The sequence below is a fragment of the Chiloscyllium punctatum genome, chromosome 37, assembly GCF_047496795.1.
Source record: "Chiloscyllium punctatum isolate Juve2018m chromosome 37, sChiPun1.3, whole genome shotgun sequence".
In the NCBI taxonomy this organism is placed as follows: Eukaryota; Metazoa; Chordata; class Chondrichthyes; order Orectolobiformes; family Hemiscylliidae; genus Chiloscyllium; species Chiloscyllium punctatum.
Genome location: NC_092775.1, coordinates 13782421 through 13801122, shown reverse-complemented (window position 1 = coordinate 13801122; position 18702 = coordinate 13782421). Strand labels below are relative to the sequence as shown.

At 43.6% G+C, this 18702-nt stretch overlaps 1 protein-coding gene across 1 annotated transcript in view; it reads left to right on the top strand.

The window, feature by feature from the left end:
- LOC140462880 (src-like-adapter 2) overlaps nt 1–18400 on the top strand; it is a 34983-nt gene extending 16583 nt beyond the window's left edge. Inside the window, exons 3-8 of the mRNA XM_072556298.1 lie at nt 765–867; nt 3158–3244; nt 5712–5815; nt 10687–10836; nt 14267–14396; nt 15349–18400. Coding sequence (XP_072412399.1) covers nt 765–867; nt 3158–3244; nt 5712–5815; nt 10687–10836; nt 14267–14396; nt 15349–15586 — 812 coding nt within the window. The 3' untranslated portion in view covers nt 15587–18400. The remainder of the gene's footprint in view (nt 1–764; nt 868–3157; nt 3245–5711; nt 5816–10686; nt 10837–14266; nt 14397–15348) is intronic.
- The last annotated feature ends 302 nt before the right edge of the window (nt 18401–18702 follow it).

Genomic DNA, 18702 nt, shown 5'->3' with positions numbered 1-18702 from the left:
TGGAGTGCTAGAGGCTGACGGATGATCTGTTAGAGGTAAATAAAATTATGAGAGGCATGGATAGGGTGGATAGTAGGGGTCTTTCTCCCAGGGTGGAAATGGCAAATACTAGGGAGCAAAGGGTTAAGGTGAGAGGGGGGAAGTTTAAAGGAGGTGTGTGAGCAAATTCTTTTACACTGAGAGTGGTAGGTGTCTGGAACGCACTGCCAGGGGCGGAGGTAGAAGCAGATACAACAAAGCAGAGACGTTTAACAGGCATTTAGACAGACACATGACCAGCCTGGTATTAGAGGGATACAGACTATGTGCAGGTAGATGGGATTAGTTTAGAATGGCTTCATGGTCAGCACAGACATGATGGGCTGAAGGGTACTGCACTATACTCTTCTACATTTTATGTTTCTATGTTACTCTCAGCCTAAATGTATCATCTTCTAAAAAGCGTAGTTTCTTTCCGGCCAGAACAAAAGGTGAATGTTAAAGCCAATTAAAGACATTTTGGTAGAAAAATAATGGTTGGTGCCAACAATGGGGAACTACCCATTCATATGACAGAAGTTGCATCTGTGCAGTTATAACATTACAAGCTCATCTCTTATTCCGGTCAGAATCATTTGTAGGTTCTTGTATTTTGAGAAACAATGGGAAGGGTGACAGGGAGGCCATTTTGATTTTGTGTCGTGGTTGACACCTTTATACTAATCTTAAATTTTGCTAAGAAAAAGGTTTCTAATGCCTTCAAAACTTTGTTTTCTTTTTTCTAGATATTAGCAAAGTTATGACGGTAGTGGCACTGTATAATTACCCGTCAACATCTGATACTGAACCTGTTATTAGTGTGGGCGAGAGGCTGAATGTTGTTAGCGAGTAAGTATTATTCTACGTGCGGCTGTGATGGACATGTTTTTAACTGTGGGTGCAGCTGTTAACTCTTTAGAATGTGGGTAAATAATTTTATTGATTGGATTTCCCTGTGCGCCCATACATAAAATCCCAAAGGCCTCCAAACCAGACAGACTTCTCCAATACACTTGTGGTGTGAACATTAAAGATCTCCCTTCTCTTCTATCCCTGACCTCCAGCAATAGGTATCATAAATAGTTCAACTCAGATTCCTGACAGTCTGACCTTCCTGGAAACCATTGGGTTAAGGCCACTGTGCGCGATATTAGCAGCAAATACAATTAACCACCCTCCCCACAGAAGGGTACTTAATATCTGGAAATAAATTCTGTGCTTCTTTCCCCCCATTTTCTTGAAACACTTTCCCTTCGTTGGTTGATATGAACAATGTAGAATGGGGAAAGACCTATTTGACTAAGGGTTGAGAGTCATCCAGTGAAGGTGATTAAGAACTTGTTTACTTTAACATTGCTCTGAGAAGGTAGATTAACACCGCAGGACCCTAGGGGGAGGGGTGGTTGATGGTGGGAAGTCACGTGATAACGCCTCCAGAAATGCACCCAACCTAATTTGGCAACCATAACAAGAAGGTATTAATGCGTTTACATGAAATTCTGTTGTTTGCTGTTTGAGAGGCAACATAACTTAGGGGTTTGCTACAAGTGGTGAAACAGAGAGATTCATGGAAGTATACTGATTATTAATGTCACTGTGTATTTACCACTTTACTAAGGATTGTATGTCTTAAGGGGATGAGTTAACTTGCTTCCTGTTGGAGGTGAAGTACAAACCCAGAAACGCTAAACCTTCCCTTATTATTCACTGCTGTGCTGATATTCTCAAATTAGACTGCAGAATATTGTTAAGCATTGGGTATTGTCCCTACCTCTGAGCCAGAAAATCTGCGTCCAGGTCACACCTCACAACTCAATGGGTAAGGAAGATGCATTCATAATGTGGCCAAACAAGTATCAATTTGTAAATCCTTTCAACGTGCACCTATAAGATTGGGAGATTCCAAGTCACCCATGTGAAGGGAGCACTGGTGGCACCCCCACCATCACTGTCCAAAGGTCCAGGATGGCAACATACACGTCAAGATGCATGGTATTCTTTTGTTGCGAAAATATACTTTATTCATAAAAATAACCATTGATAAGTAGACAGAGAAAGCTTCTCATTCTGGCCTGTACAATCATTCCAATGGGGAAAAAGGAACAAACAACACCTTGGAATTTCTCACAGAGTTACTGTGTAGTTGCAAATAATGATGGCATTTTTACCATACGCAGGAAATAAAATTTACATTTTAAGGCAATGAGCAAGAACTGAGCGGTTCCCCGTTTTACTTTGGCAGGAAGACTGAAACTGGTAGTCGTTCATGTTACCACGGCAACTCAGACGCCCTGCAAGTGGGGTGGTGGGGAGGAAGGGGGGGAAGGTTCTAGAAACTGGTACAGTCCAGCTTGCAGTCCATAGCATGGGGCTCAATCCCCATTCTGGCTGGGGTGGGCTTGGGAACTTACTCCTTGTTGTGTCGATCAGGCCTGCTACACAGAACTCATGAATAAGTGCTTCAGAAAATAAACTTGATTGCAATGTACTCTGTCAAATATTTGTGTTGCTAAAGCAATTGGTTAATTGTAACTTAAACAATTAATGCAGTCATCTATAAGAGCCTGCATGGAATAAAATATAAAGACTGGTTGGGATCTCACATGTACTTTGAATTTGTGCAAAGCCAGCTTCTACTTAAAAGGGATTCAATTTTTGGCAAATGTGGTTAATTTTAGTGAGTTGCTTAAAGCACGTTCTGTTGTTGTCTGCAGGGAATGAGCATTGACACTGGGGAAACGTGCTGATTAAAATGCAAATGAAGTTAGACCAGAAGAGGCAAGAGCAGAAGTAGGCCATTCAGCCCATTGAGTAGCTGATCTGATAATCCCCAACTCCACTTTCCTGCCTTCCCCCCCACCCCCCATAACCCTTGATCCCCTCAGTAACTAAAAATGTGTCCATCTCAGCCTTGAATGTACTGAATGACCAGGCCTCAACAGCTCTCTGTGGTAAAGCATTCCATAGATTCACTACCTTCTCATTGCTGCCTTAAATGGGTGACCCCTTACTCTGAGAATCTGCTCTCTCTCCCTAGACTCTCCCACAAGGGAAAGCAGCTTTTCTGCATCTACCCACTAAAAATTTTGTGCATTTCAATAAGTTCTTTTGAATGAATTTCTTTTCTGTTAAATTGTAGGGAAGGCGATTGGTGGAAGGTGGTGTCCTTGGCAACTGGCAAAGAATGTCACATCCCTTGCAATTATGCGGCAAAGGTGTATCACAGGTAAAGAGAGTTCCTCATTTTCCATACACTCGACATTGTATTCATATCATTACAGTGACAGGAAACAGTTTCTAGTTGAAAGGTTCCTGTTTCTACTGAAGTAGGAGGAAAATTCTCAGCAACTACAGACCTCACTCCATTTTCCGCTGTCACATGCAGTATTCAGGGTTCCTTTCATTTTATTTCCTCGAACAGTCACTTTCAAAATGGCCAGCATTTTCATTCCCGCAGTCAGAAGATTATGGTTTGCAGAGCTTTTCCAGAGATGAGAGTATGCTTTCTTTTATTGGTCAGAGTATTGAGTACAGGAGTTGGGAGGTCATGTTGCGGCTGTACAGTGGTTAGGCCACTGTTGGAACATTGCATAAAATTCTGGTCTCCTTCCTATCGGAAAGATGTTGTGAAACTTTAAAGGGTTCAGAAAAGATTTACAAGGATGTCGCCAGGGTTGGAGGATTTGAGCTACAGGGAGAGGCTGAATAGTCTGGGGCTGTTTTCCCTGGAGTGTCGGAGGCTGAGGGGTGACCTTATAGAGATTTACAAAATTATGAGGAGCATGGATAGGATAAATAGGCAAAGTCTTTTCCCTGGGGTTGGGGAGTCCAGAACTAGAGGGCATAGGTTGAGGGTGAGAGGGGAAAGATATAAAAGAGACCTAAGGGGCAATGTTTTCATGCAGAGGGTGGTACGTGTATGGAATGAGCTACCAGAGGAAGTGGTGGAGGCTGGTACAATTGCAACATTTAAAAGGTATTTGGATGGGTACATGAATAGGAAGGGTTTGGAGGGATATGGGCCGGGTGCTGGCAGGTGGGACTAGATTGGGTTGGGATATCTGTTCGGCATGGACAGGTTGGACCGAAGGGTCTGTTTCTATGCTGTACATCTCTATGACTATGACTCTAATTCTGCACAGTACTGAGGGAGTGCTTCATAATTAGAAGCTCTGGCTTTTAAATGCAAGTCGACATAGTATGCCCAGTGTACAAAATCTTAAGGCACTATTTCAAAGGACAGTGAATAGCGTATATGGTCAAATGTTTTAGACAGCCTGCAACCAACATCAAAATAACGCAGAACAGAAAAAAAACACGAAAGAACTGTGGGTGCTGGAAATCAGAAATGCAGATTATCTGCTCATCGTTTCTATCTGTGGGTCTTACTGAGCGCACCTTGGTCGCTGCGTTTCCTCTGTCATAGCAGTGGCTACACTTTGGAAACATAAAGAAGTTGAGAACGAGAGGTCGTAGTTTTAGGCTGAACAGTAGTAGATTTAAAACAGAGAAGAAGAGAAATTACTCTCTTGAAGGGTCATGAACCTAGTGATTCACTATCCAAGAATGCCTGGGAAGGTAGAGGAAGCCGGAAACCTTACAACATATTTCGAGGAACATTTGAAATTTCTTTTTGTTGTTGTGTCATTGTAGTCTTACCAGACCACAGGGGCTGCTCTCTCATTAGAGACAGAAGCAACTGATGGCGATTTAACCTGAGGGTCACCAGACCTCAGGGGAGGGAAGAGGTTGAGAAAGCGGGTCCTTCACAGTAACCTCAAATCGGTGATGGGAATTGAACGCATGCTTAAAAATGTGTTGCTGGAAAAGCACAGCAGGTCAGGCAGCATCAAAGGAGCAGGAGAATCGATGTTTCGGGCATAAGCCCTTCTTCAGGAATGCTGGAATGATTCAGGAATGATTCCTGAAGAAGGGCTTATGTCCGAAAAGTCGATTCTCCTGCTCCTTTGATGCTGCCTGACCTGCTGTGCTTTTCCAGCAACATATTTTTAAGCTCTGATCTCCAGCATCTGCAGTCCTCACTTTCTCCTAACTGAACACACGCTGTTAGCATCATTCTGTAAATCAACAATCCAGTCAACTTAGCTAAACCAATTCCTTGAAATATCATAACATTCAAGGATATGGGACAAGTGCAGGAAATTGGGTTTAGCACGCCTTTAGTCGTAGTAGTATCAGTACAGACCGGATGGGCCAAAGGGCGTTTTCGGCACTGTGTGATTCTGTGGATGCCAGGACACCGAAAATATTTAAGGAGAAGGTAGACTGATTAGTAATTAGGACTGGGCTGAAGTGTGATTGGGAGTGGGCAGGAAAATGGATTGGAGGCCGAGGTGAGACCAGCCATGATTGTAATCAATGGCAGAGCAGGGTCAAGGAGTTGAATTACTTACTCCTGCTCTGAATGTTCATGTCCAATTCACTTTGCGATGTCCTGGGTTCATGAAAAGCACAATATAAATGTGTTTCTCTGTCACCACCTCCTCAATCTGTTGCCTGGTTGAGTTAAAGTGCTGGGGAATGACAAAACCTGACCTGGTGGGTGCTAATGTGTCATCCATCACCAACACCATGTGTATGAATACCAGGAAATTACAGATCAGGTTCAACTGACTGCACCACTCCTTTGCACCTTCTCACTTTCTTTGTTCTTTCTTCCCTCCCGCCCACAGATGGCTGTTTGAAGGTATCAGCAGAGAGAAGGCAGAGGAACTGCTTCTGTTACCCAGCAACCGGTCAGGGGCTTTCATGATCAGAGAAAGTCAGACCAGGAAAGGTAGGCAAAGGAAAAATTGACATGAATGAACTTTACTGTCACATATGCTCAATGAGTACAATTAAACGTTTATATCTCAGGTATAAAGGAATAAAATGTCCAGCATTGCAGAAGTGAAAGCCCAAAACGTACAACTAGGAGAGAGTGAGGACTGCAGATGCTGGAGATCAGAGTCGAGAGTGGTGCTGGAAAAGCACAACAGGTCAGGCAGCGTCCGAGGAGCAGGAGAGTCGAGGTTCCAGGCTTAAGCTCTTCATCAACCCTTTTATTTCTCATTCCTGATGAGGGGTTTATGCCCAAAACGTCAATTCTCCTGCTCCTTGGACGCTGCCTGACCTGTTGTGCTTTTCCAGAATGTAAAATTGCCCATTCCACATTGGGCTCGATGCCAGATTCCAGGGAACATAAGGCACAGGAAATATAACCAGGAGTAGGCCGTTTGGATATCATGGCTGACCCTTAGGAAAATCCAGTAAAGGAACATTAATACTTGGACATGAACATTGTATTGCAGCTCCATTTTTTTAGATTACCTAAAGTGTGGAAACAGGCCCCTCGGCCCAACAAGTCTACACTGACCCTCCGAAGAGTAACCCACCCAGACCCATTCTTCCTCTAACTAATGCACCTAACACTATGACAATTTAGCGTGGCCAATTCACCTGACCTGCACATCTTTGGACAGTGGGAGGAAACCCACACAGACACGGGGAGAATGTGCAAACTCCACACAGACAGTCGCCAGAGGCTGGAATCAAACCTGGGACCCTGGTGCTGCGAGGCAGTAGTGCTAATCACTGTGCCACCATGCCACCCATAAGATACATTGGGCAGTATGTGTCATTTGCAAGTTGTGCTGGAATTTTCATATGGTTTTACCTCAACTCTGTATTCCCACTTTATACTCCTTTTTTCCCTTTAGTGAAAATAGCCCCACACTCTTTGCTAAATATATTCCTCAACTGAGCATCCACAACCCTCTATGGTAGAGAATTGTAAAAATTCACAATCCTCTGAGTGAAAGAAAGTTTCTCTTTCTCTTATTTATAAAGGGCCAATTCATTGTTGGGAGAAAAACAAACTACTGCAGATAGAGCTGAAACAGAGAATACTGGAGAAACTCAGCAGATCTGGCAGCTGCTTTGGAGAGAAAGCTAATGTTTTGAGTTGCTTCTTCTGAAAAAGTTACACTGCACTTGAAACATTAACAGTTTCTCTCTCCAGCACTTTCTGTTTTTATTTCATTATCAGGAGAAAAAGTAACTTTTCTGAGTAGATTGGAGTGTTAATAAAATCCCATAAAATTACTTATCATATTGATAGCATAAACAAGATCATAGAATCCCATCAATGTGGAAACAGGCCATTCGGCCCATTGAATCCACATCAATCCTCTAAAGAGCAGACCCACCCCGCTACCCTATTCCCATAGCTAATCCACCTCACCCTCACATCCTTGGATATTAGGGGGCAATTTAGCATGACCAATCCATCTAACCTGCACATCTTTGGACTGTGGAAGAAAACCAGAGCAACTGGAGGGAACCCACGCAGACACGGGGAGGACATGCAAACTCCACACAGACAGTCGCCCGAGACTGGAATTAAATCCGGGTCTCTAGTGCTGTGAGGCAGTAGTGCTAACCACTGAGCCACCGTGCTGCCCTTAAGATCATGGCTTATTTATAATCATCAGTCTCTGTCACAGCTAAAATGTAATAAATAAACACCAGCATGTGTTGTTTATTCCATTCCATGTGGGCTTTGCCTCTCATTCTTCTATATTCCAAGAACACGCCTAACCTACTCAGCCTCATCTCATAAGGCAGTCCCTCCCTATAGCTACAGTGCCATCTTAGGTGCAAAGAAATAAAATGTCCAGAACATAAAATTGTCCGTTCCAACCTAGTGAACTTTCTCTGGCCTGCCTCTGATGCCAGTATTCCTTTCCTTTTGTCAGCAGTGGTTTTTACCTGCCCAGTGCCAGGGCAAGGGAGCAGGTCTCAGGCCCACCTCAGCTGGAATGGGCATTAAACCATCGCTACTGGCGCAATTCTGAAGTATATACTATAAAACTGAATTAACCATCTTGTCCATAGCATGTGAAATTAATAGTAAATAAATGAAGGCAAAATGCTAACAAATCTGTAAATATTTATCCTCTGAGACAGCATGAGGAAGTCACATGGTTAAACTACTGTACGATGGCAGACATAGCATTGATGCCTTTATCAGTACAAAGTGTCCTGTGTATTAAACAGATCTGTACACTTTTACACATTGATGCAATCAACACGTTACTAGCTTCTTTGAAAGATTGCATCTGTAAAGTGAAAAACTCTCGAGTACAGAATGCAGAGGGGGAAACTCTTTCATGTCTGATAAGAAACATTTGCAAAATTATTGCTCAAGATATCTTTTTGGGGGCAATTTACTTATTGCTTGCTTATGTTTATTAATAAGTATATTTTTTCACTAAAAAGCTCAGCACCAAATTAAACAGAACCAGAAAACTAGTGGGAACCCAAAACTAAAAGTCAAAAAAAATTATCATGACATTTAGAAAATAATAAAACTGACTCATTAAGAATATCTCTGATTAATTAGTTTCTGTTTCTAAAGCGAGCCAAGTCCTTTCTGTACATTTCAAGGGCTTGTATTGAATTAATCAGCAAGATGTGAACAATAAAGTTAATCAGCTGTGGGTCAGTCAGTGTCACTCACATCTCTCTGCCAGCAGTGGTTTAAGTGTTTAATTCCCATTGAATCCACACCAACCCTCTGAAGAGCATCCTACCCAGACCCACCTTGCTACCCTATTGCCATGGCTAATCCACCTCTCCCTCACATCCTTGGACACTATGGGGCAATTTAGCATGGCCAATTCACCTAACCTTTGGACCCATTCCCAGATTTGAGTCAGTCAAAGTACTCAGTCCAGTGCCGTACTGGGGGAGTGTTGCACTATCATTGGTGCAGTCAGTCAGAGGGTACATTAAAGAGAATCTGCACCAGCCCTCTCATTTGGATGTAATAGATCCCACCTTGCTATTTCAAAAAATAACAGGGGACTTATTCCTGGTATCCTAGCTAATATTTATTGTTCGCCCAGCATTGCTAAAACGGATTATCTAGTCATCATCACACTGTGTATAGGAACTTATTGTTGCAAACTGGCTGCTACATTTCTTAAATTTACAACAGTGACTACACCACGAAAACTCTAGTTACATTCTGTGAGCATTCTGTGGCCGGGGGAAGGACCTGTACAAATGCAGGTCTTTCTTAGAATTGTCTCAGTGATAATCACCATACTATATTTTTAAACCAACATTGCAAATAGAAATGTACACCACATGGACTGCAGGGGATGTGGAACTCACAAATACAGAAATTGGTTTGAAACCACCTCATAGATGGGCTCTGTATAAAGCCAACAGTAAGATCTGCCTTAGGAAATAACACAGCACATGAAGCTGGCTCTCATGCTGAACAGCTGTTCTGATCAGCATGGAGGTATTTATCACACTTCACTTATTAACTGTGAACAAGTATACTTCAAAATTGGTCACAAATTAGTTTAAGGTGTTATTCTACTGAAATGAACAACTCTATTGTTCCACAACCCTAACCTTGCTGAAGTAAGAGTCCACAGTTATACAGTGAGCAGCCCTTACCCTGCTGAGTTATCAGCTGCACTAGAATACAGCTGTTGACACCAGAAGTCTACAAAGTTTAATTTAATTTGGCAACGTAAGGATTAAAATACAAGTACTGATAATTCAATCCCAGGTACAGTTAGAAGATACTTTTACTCCAGAGAGTACAACTGTAATGTTCTCAAAATATTTTTATATGAATGGTTAGGAATGAACAAAATAAAACTCAGAAAGTGATAAAGTTTGGTGTGCAAATCTGAAGTGTGAAAAAGCTCCCCCTCCCAGCGATGATAAAGAAAGGAAACCAGATAAAGGTTCCCTTTGAGTGTAAGATGCTGGCTGGCAGGTGTTTATCAGCATCGATGGTAGTGCCTGTCAGACCGCACTCCCCTGAGCAGGTGGCATGAGGTGTCAACCAAGAAAGACGGTCCCAGGTGACAGGAAGCTGAATCCTCAGACCACCTTCTGGAGGCTGCATTGTCGAGTGCCACATCCATCCTTTCACAGATGCGTGTGGCTAACCCATTAACCCTTCCACTGCTGCAACAAGACTACCATGCCATTTCAATATCTGGCGATGGAAGGCCTGGTGTGAAAATAGGTTATATGCAAATAAAACCCTTGGGTTTATGTCATGTCAGTGAATCTAACACACTTTACAGCCCTCAAGGTACTGTTTTGAAGTGTAGCTGGTGTTTACTTAGCTCCCGAGAGATCAGGAAATGGAAGACCAGAAGTTCGTTATAGAGACTTAGAGATGTACAGCACAGAAACAGACCCTTCAGCCCAACTTGTCCATGCTGACCAGATATCCTAAATTAATCGAGTCCCATTTGGCCCACATCCCTCTAAACCCTTCCTATGCATGTATCCATCCAGATACCTTTTAACTGTTGTACCAGCCTCCACCACTGAAGGTGTACATCCGCCTTCCTTTCAGAAAGTTACTCTTAAACTTCTTCCACCATTCTTCCAGGCACTGTGTTCCAGATTATGACATTGGACTACGTCAAACAATGTAATTCCTATATATACAATATATACCGATATACTTGTTTTCATGTCATTGTAATATTATATAATTCCTGCACTGGCCTTTCCAAGTTGGAATTGAAGATTGAGAAAAGGATATTGTGGTAGTCCTAAGTATTCCCTGACTCATTCCTGTTGTACAGTTCCGAATATTCATGTACCCTTCTCTTGTTTCCTCAGGTTCCTATTCATTGTCTGTTCGACGATCCAACAATGCATCATGGGATTCCATCAAACACTACCGCATTCATCGCTTACCCAATGGCTGGTTCTACATCTCCCCTCGGCTCACTGTCCCATCTCTGCACGATATGGTGGATTATTATTCAGGTACACCTCACACGAACTCTCAAAGCACGTGCGATTTTTCCAAGTTTTCATGCAGCTGATATCAGTGGTGGAAGTGAAGGGAGTTAGACATTTGTAAGTGAAGTAACTTCACAGAGGCCTGTATCCCATCACCTAGACCTCCTTTATTTTATGTGGCGAGTCCTTGATGTTGATCCAGCTCCCTTAGAGCCAGTTCTCAGCGTGAACAGAACCTCTGACACTCCTGTTTATTCTCTTTCATTTTTTCTTTCTCTTTTTTCTTTTTTTCTTTTCACTTTTTTTTTAATTTAACCCCCACACTCCCGCCTAACTGCGGTAGTGCTTATTTTTCCTCCAGCACCCATGGTGTGTGTGTGCAGGTGTGAGACACAGTGAGAGACACAAGGTGCACGAATCTTTATTCAATTTCCACCACCAGGATGATAGGAAAACACCCGAGAGGCCAGTGACAAGCACTGCCCTTCACAAAAGGGCAATGCTGTGTGAGCAAACAGTGAGGGGGAGGGTAGGGACTAAATCAAAATAGAGTTGGAGGGGGAGACACTCTGTTTATATCTGTCAGCCAGGGCTCCCTGCTTGGACCAGGTCAACAGCCCCAATCAGGGAACTCATATTCTATGAGGTCCACCTGGCTGACCTCATTCCAATCACTTCAGTAAGAGGTTGGATTTTAGGGGGTTTGGTAACTGGGGCAAGTGACAGGTATGAAGACAGGCAAGGCTATGAATGTTTAATGGACCAATCAGATAACAGAAGACAACCCAAGCTTCACAACTTCTAATAATTCAGCACAAGTAAGCCACCTGTCTGGATACTTTACTTTCTCAGATTCCAATCCCCTACTCGGGGAAAACCCAGGTTTTTATTTGCAAACTTAGCAATTTCCCATTACCAGGGGCATTGAAACCCTACCTTTTTATTTCATAAAACGTCTGAAAACCCAGCTCTTTACTTTTGAAGTCCCCACCAATTTATCAATGCATCCTATTAACAATTAACAACATTAACCCCCAGGAGTGGTGTGACAATAACAACAAAAAAAGAGGAGGGATTAAATCAAAATAGTGTTGGAGGGGGCAATCATGCAGTTCATCCCCTGAAAACCCAGCTCTATTCTTTTTACAAGCTATCAATAACTCACCCAAATAATCGATGAAACAAACAATGAACAAGTGCTACCCCCCGAGGCTATGCAACAATAACAAACAGAGTCACACAGTCATACAGCACGGAAACAGACTCTTCATTCAGGCTGATCAAGTTTCCTAAACTGAACTCGCCCCATTTGCCTGCACATGACCCATATCCCTCTAAACATTTCCAAGTCATGTACCTGTCGAAATGTCCTTCAAAAGTTGTAACTGAACTTGCATCTATCACTTCCTCTGGCATCTCATTCCATACACGCACCACTCTCTGTGTGGAAAAAGTTACCCCTCAGGTCCCTTTTAAATCTTTCCCCTCTCACCTTAAACATATGCCCTCTAGTTTTGAACTCCTCTACGCTCGGGAAAAGACCTTGGCTATTCACCTCATATATGCCCCTCAGGATTTTATAAATTTCTTTAAGGTCACCCCTCAACCTCCTAAGCTCCAGGGAAAAAAGTCCTGGCCTGTCCAACCTCTATTTATAACTCAAACCCCTAGCCCCGGTAACGTCCTTGCTAATCTTTTCTGTACCCTTTGCTGTTTAATAACATCTTTCCAAATCAGGGTGACCAGAATTGTATGCTGTACTCTAAAAATGTCCTTCTCAATGTCCTGTACAGCCTCAATAAGATGTCCCAACTCCTCTGACCAATGAAGGCAAGCATACCAAATGCCTTCTTACTCCATTTTCAAAGCGCTATAGACATACAGCATTACAGCACAGTACAGGCCCTTCGGCCCTCAATGTTACGCCAACCTGTGGAACCAATCTGAAGCCCATCTAACCTACACTATTCTATTTTTGTCCATATGTCTATATGCCTGCCCAATGACCCATTTTCGTCCATTTGTCTATCCAATGACTATATACCTGAACTCTTTGGGATACCCTTGGGAATCTCTAAGATCATCCAATTTTACTCTATTGTACATCCCTGGCAATTGTACCTTCTGCCCCAGAGCTGAAGGAAGGGAAGGTATTAGAGTATAGATTACTTACAGTGTGGAAACAGGCCCTTCGGCCCAACAAGTCCACACCGATCCTCCGAAGAGCAACGCAGCCAGACCCATTCCCCTACATTTACCCCTTCACCTAACGCTACGGGTAAATTAGCATGGCCAATTCACCTAACCTGCACATTTTTGGACTGTGGGAGGAAACCGGAGCACCCAGAGGAAACCCACGCAGACACAGGGAGAATGTGCAAACTCCTCACAGACAGTTGCTGAGGCAGGAATTGAACCCGGGTCTCTGGCGCTGTGAAGCAGCAGTGCTAACCACTGTGCCAGAGATGCCAGAGAAGATTAAATTAAAAGCATATTGGAGGGGGAGATAGAAAAGTCCAGCCCCTGCTGTGTGTAGCTTAGTCTAAATGCAAAACTCAGCTCTTTACCTATACCTATACCTTCTAATAAAAAGAACAATGAACAAGTACCACCCACCAGAGGCACTGCAGCAGTAACAAAATGCAAAAGAGGGAGAGGATTAAATTACAATTGTGTTCGTGTGGGAGCAGTTACATGCTCTAGCTTCTGAGGTACCTACCTCTGGTCAAATTTCCCCCAACACCAACCCAATCAGGAATGTTATGACACACTTCTGGGAAAGGAGGGACTTAAACCTGTGCCTCCTGATTCAGAGATAGGGACACTATCACTACACCATAGTCCAGTTCTTCTCTTGTAATCCACATGCCCAGAACATTAGCCTTGACCTCTGGATTACTGGTCCAGTGACATTACCACTACGCCACCATCATTCCTTCGGTCAATCTGTTCAGTGATGTTATTATACAACTCTTGAGCAGGTCGGCCTTGAAGCCGGACCTCCTGGCTCAGATATAAGGTCACGATCACTGCAAGGACACAAGAGTCCCCTCTTCTATACAAACTCAATGAGCATTTCCTGATCTCAATTAACCCTGAAGCTGGTCTGGTTCACCCTGAAAGGGACCTGCATTTTTAACATTGCTAATGGAGCGATCAGAAGACAGAAAGGTAGCTCTTAAATCGGGATGTCTTGGGCTGGCACAGAAGGTAGGTCGCAGAGTATAGATGTTGAGAAGGACCTGGCACCATTTTGGTTGCAGGCGCTGGAGTTTATGGATGAGGTGAAGTTTATGGACGATTCAAGTTGGGAAGGCTGGTGGGTCAACCCGGGAAAGCCTGTGAGTTGGTCCCTTGGAAAATATATACTGTTTATTTAGCTTTTTTTCTGACCATGGGCTTGGTTTGTATCGGAACCTTTTGCTGACTCTCCATTATCTGTGCCCCTCTGCAGAATGTGGTGAGGGACTGTGCTGCACTTTGAAGGAGCCTTGTCATATTCAGGGACCTCGCGTGGCCCAACAACATCACCCAGACCCTATCATGGTGCAGAATCCTCAGCTCAACTGGAACGAAGTGGACAGGTATGAAGCATGCAGACCCCAGTCACATCATCAACAAACATCCATTTACAACATGCAGCCAATGTGAAGGAGGGGTAAAAAAAACAATTAGGGGCACATTACAGAGCAGGAGAAGACAGCTGGACAATGAGCCAGCCTGTTTTTTTTGACCAGCGAAGCCTTGATGGGTCAAAGGAGTCTTTTTCTGTGCTGCAGGTCTCTGTGGCTGTGTGGTAGGATTGCAATCCAGAGGTTTGTCATTGGCAGGAGGTGGAAGAGAGGTGGGGGTGTAGGAAAGGGGCAGGATGGTGAATATGGGAGGAATGGAGTGGAGGCACAACCCTCCAGTGGTGAAGGCACAGAGCGGAACATTTCCAATGCTTGCAGAGAGAAGTCCTCATGGAGCTGCAAACTGGCCTATTATTAGGGCAAAAACAATGGCCCAGTGCACACAAACCCCTGTGTCTTCCCTGAAGCCTGTGTGTGCATGTATCAGTGTGTGTGTGTCAGTGTGTGTGTGTCAGTGTGTGTGTGTATGTGTGTGTGCGTGCGTGTGTGTGGGTGTCTGTCTGTCTGTGCGTGTGTGTGTCTGTCTGTCTGTATGTATGTATGTGTGTGTGTGGGTGTCTGTGTGTGCGTGTGTGTGTGGGTGTCTGTGTGTATGGTGTATGTGTGTGTGCGTGTGTGTGTGTCTGTGTGTATATGTGTGTGTGTGTGTGTGTGTGTGTGTGTGTGTGTGGGTGTCTGTGTGTATGTGTATGTGGGTGTGGGTTTCTGTGTGTATGTGTGTGTGGGTGTGGGTTTCTGTGTGTATGTGTGTGCATATGGGTGTCTGTGTGTGTATGTGTGTGTGTGCGTGTGTGTGTGTGTGTGTGTGTGTGTGTGTGTGTGTGTGTGTGTGACTGCAGATTAGAGTAACTCTGGAAGTTCTTGTCCTGCTGGAATGCTCATTATCCATTTCCTTCTCTTCTAGCTCTGTTTTGATCAGTGACAACAAGGAGTCGGGAGAGGAGTCACCCGTCAGTATGGGTCTACGTGAAGCCATCAACTCTTACTTGTTCATGACAGAGGAGATGGACCTCGATAAGATGAGTGACAAAACATCCCGTTTGAAAACACTGCAAGCCCGATTACAGAGCAGCCAACGACATGTTAACCTTAACACGGTGGGGAATCTCAGTCACCTCAACTTCAACTCAGCTGGACTTTAACCCCAAAACAAGAAGAACTCAGGGGGGTGGCTGGTGTGGACATCACTGTATTCTCTTTAAGTTATTTACTGTGGTCAGTTAAGCTGCACTTTGTTCCTTTTTGTTGTTCTTTTTATTTACGTGAATGGGTCGTGTGGCCCATTGCTCTCAGTGTTACACTATGGAGGAAAGGTTTAACTAAGGTTGCCGGGTCGAGCTGGGTATATTTGGAATGGTTCCATCAAGTCGGAGTTATCATGCTCAGACCCAGTCAAACATCCCTCTTTTCGGCCCCATCTCCAATGTTGTTTCGTTCATTCACAGGATGAGGGTGACCCCAGCTGGGCCAGCACTTCTTGCCCATTGCTGGTTGCCCTCGAGAAGGTGGTGGTGAGCTGCCTTCTTGATCCACTGGTGTCATTGCGCTGTGCGCACCCTCCCATGCCATAAGGGAGAATGTTCCAGGATATTGACCCAGTGCCAGTGAAGGAATGGCGATACATTTCCAACTCAGAACCTGCTGCTGGTCTCTTGGTAAAACTTACCCCATTTTTACTCCATCATGGCTGATTTTGCACCCTGTCCCAATTTTACTTTACGTTGCCGTTAACCAACAAAGACCAATATTCGGAGAAAGTGAGGACTGCAGATGATGGAGATCTGAGTCAAAACGTGTGGCACTGGAAAAGCTATGCTTGAAACATCGACTGTCTTGCCCCTCAGATGCTGCCTGACCAGCTGTGTTTTTCCAGCACCACATGTTTTGACAAAGAGCAATATTTGGTTGGTGTGAAACTGGCATTCCAGTTAATCCTGTGAGATCACTCCCAGCAAGTTTGCTTTAAAACTCCCCCCCCACTCCCGTCTCAAAAAGCTGCTGCTTTTTGCGGTAAAGTTTTGAGGTAGAGACTTTTTCCTTCAAAAGCTAAAGCCAGATTTTCTTCTTGCACTTCTGAACCTTGTTTAATTCAATGCTGAAACCATGGGGGTTAAAAGAGTAAAAGAGTTGGGTTTCTAGCAATGTTTTAAAGAAGGGAAACATGAGATGGAGAGCTGTAGGGAGGGAATTGCTCTTCTTAAGGCCAGGCGCAGCCATCAGTGACGGAAGCTTTCGTACATCGGAGGAAAGCAAGATGCCAGCGTTAGATGAGCAGAAATATTTCAGAGGATTTGTGGCTGATGGTGCTCAGGAGCAGCAGGAAAGGCCAGGGGGAGATTTGAAAATGAAGAAGAGAATTGCTCAACTTGGAACATCAATTTATACAGCAATTCTTGTAGTCCTTTCCAAACATCCTCATGCTGGGACACCATGTCAAGGCTTGAAAATTGCCATGATTTGGAGATGCCGGTGTTGGACTGGGGTGTACCAAATTAAAAATCAACCACCTGATGAAGGAGCAGTGCTGCGAAAGCTAGTGTTTCCGATTAAACCTGTTGGACTTTAACCTGGTGTTGTATGATTTTTTTTAAACTTTGAAAATTGCCACAATCTCCTTGTGAGAAGCTAGAGAGTGTGAAGGAAGTCCCCAATTTTGGGTAAACCTAGTCTCCAGCCATTGTGCCCAACGAGACCACACCATTATTGTACCCCACAAAAACCACTCTCCCCACTTTTTCAACAAGTGCTATCAAAATACCCTTCCATATCCTTTCTCCATCATGTGTGTATCTAGCTTTACCCTTGACTGAATCTGCTATTCACTGCTTCTCGTCCATGTGGTTGATAATTTTATTCTAACTACTCGCTGGGGAAAAAATATTTGTTGGATTCCTTCGTCAGTTTGATTGAAAAGCAAATCTGTGCTGGCTGTGAACTTGTGGATGAGTCGGAAAATGTCATAAGGGTAAGGAATGAGCTATTACTATGTGACCAGTTCCTTGTAATTGATATCATTTAGTGGTGACATGGGTCAGAAATATGTTTGTGCATCAGGTCCTAGGATCAGATTGCAGCTTTTGTAACAAAACTGCAAAGCAAGTGAAAAGCAACCTCGTGCCCCTTTGCGTTCTCAATCACAGACCTTGCTTCCTGTAGAATATCTAGTTCACAGGAACTTGAGACAGCTGTCTGGTCGCCGAATGGAACATTTCATCAGCACTGGCCTTTTGCAGTATCGTATCCAGCTCTTGGAAAAGGCATGAGGTTGCAAACTAAAGTAGACCCATAACAAAGGGAGAATCAGAGCTGAGAGCAGATAGATATTGAGATTGTAACGCAATCATAATTGTGAAAAAGAATTGAATAATCTCCGACTTGCGTGAAACTGTGCAAAATGCAAGTTGTCTCAATCCATCATCTGCACTTGGGAGGAAGTGCCAAAGATCTGCACACCATTTCCACGGGGTGTGACTGAGCATTCCAGGAAAAAGGAAATCTTTTGGGTTGGAAGCCAAAATGAAAATGCACAACTCACAATATGTGTCTTAGGTTTCTTTAAGGTGTGTTCCCACTGAGCAGCACCCTGGGACACAGGGAGTGTCTGTCCTATCAAGAGTTAACTTTTACATGTTAATAGCTGTCAATGCCAAATGGTTTCCAACATTTGAAGTTGCGTAGTCCATTGGAGTTGCATGAGAATGGAATAAACAGTTTGGTTCATTGCAAATATTTGGATTTGCAACTAAATCCAGTGCAAATAAATGCAATAATATATTTTATTGAAGGGGAAATGGTCTGTATTCTTGGAATTGCTGGCATTAGGGAGGTGTGCTGGCTCAAAGGAAATCAAAAAAACCTGGACTCAAGCAAAGATAGTGCTGTATAATTTATTTGACAAATTCAGTGGTCATGGTGTAAAAGTATTTTTGTCTTACTTTGTTATTGTGAATAAATCAAACTTGGTAATAACATTACTGCATTGTGTCTCATTCAGTGGTACACAGTGTTCCATTCATTAAGGAGCTACAAGCCACATTAAAAGCACCAGATGAACACGATTCAATATAAGGCAAAAGTGAGGACTGCAGATGCTGGAAACCAGAGTTTAGATCAGAGTGGTGCTGGAAAAGCACAGCAGGTCAGGCAGCATCCGAGGAGCTGGAAAATCAACATTTCAGGCAAAAGCCCTTCATCAGGAAAACAGATTTGTTGCAGTCATTCACTCACCACTGCCTTCTCAAGGGTATTTAAAAACGGG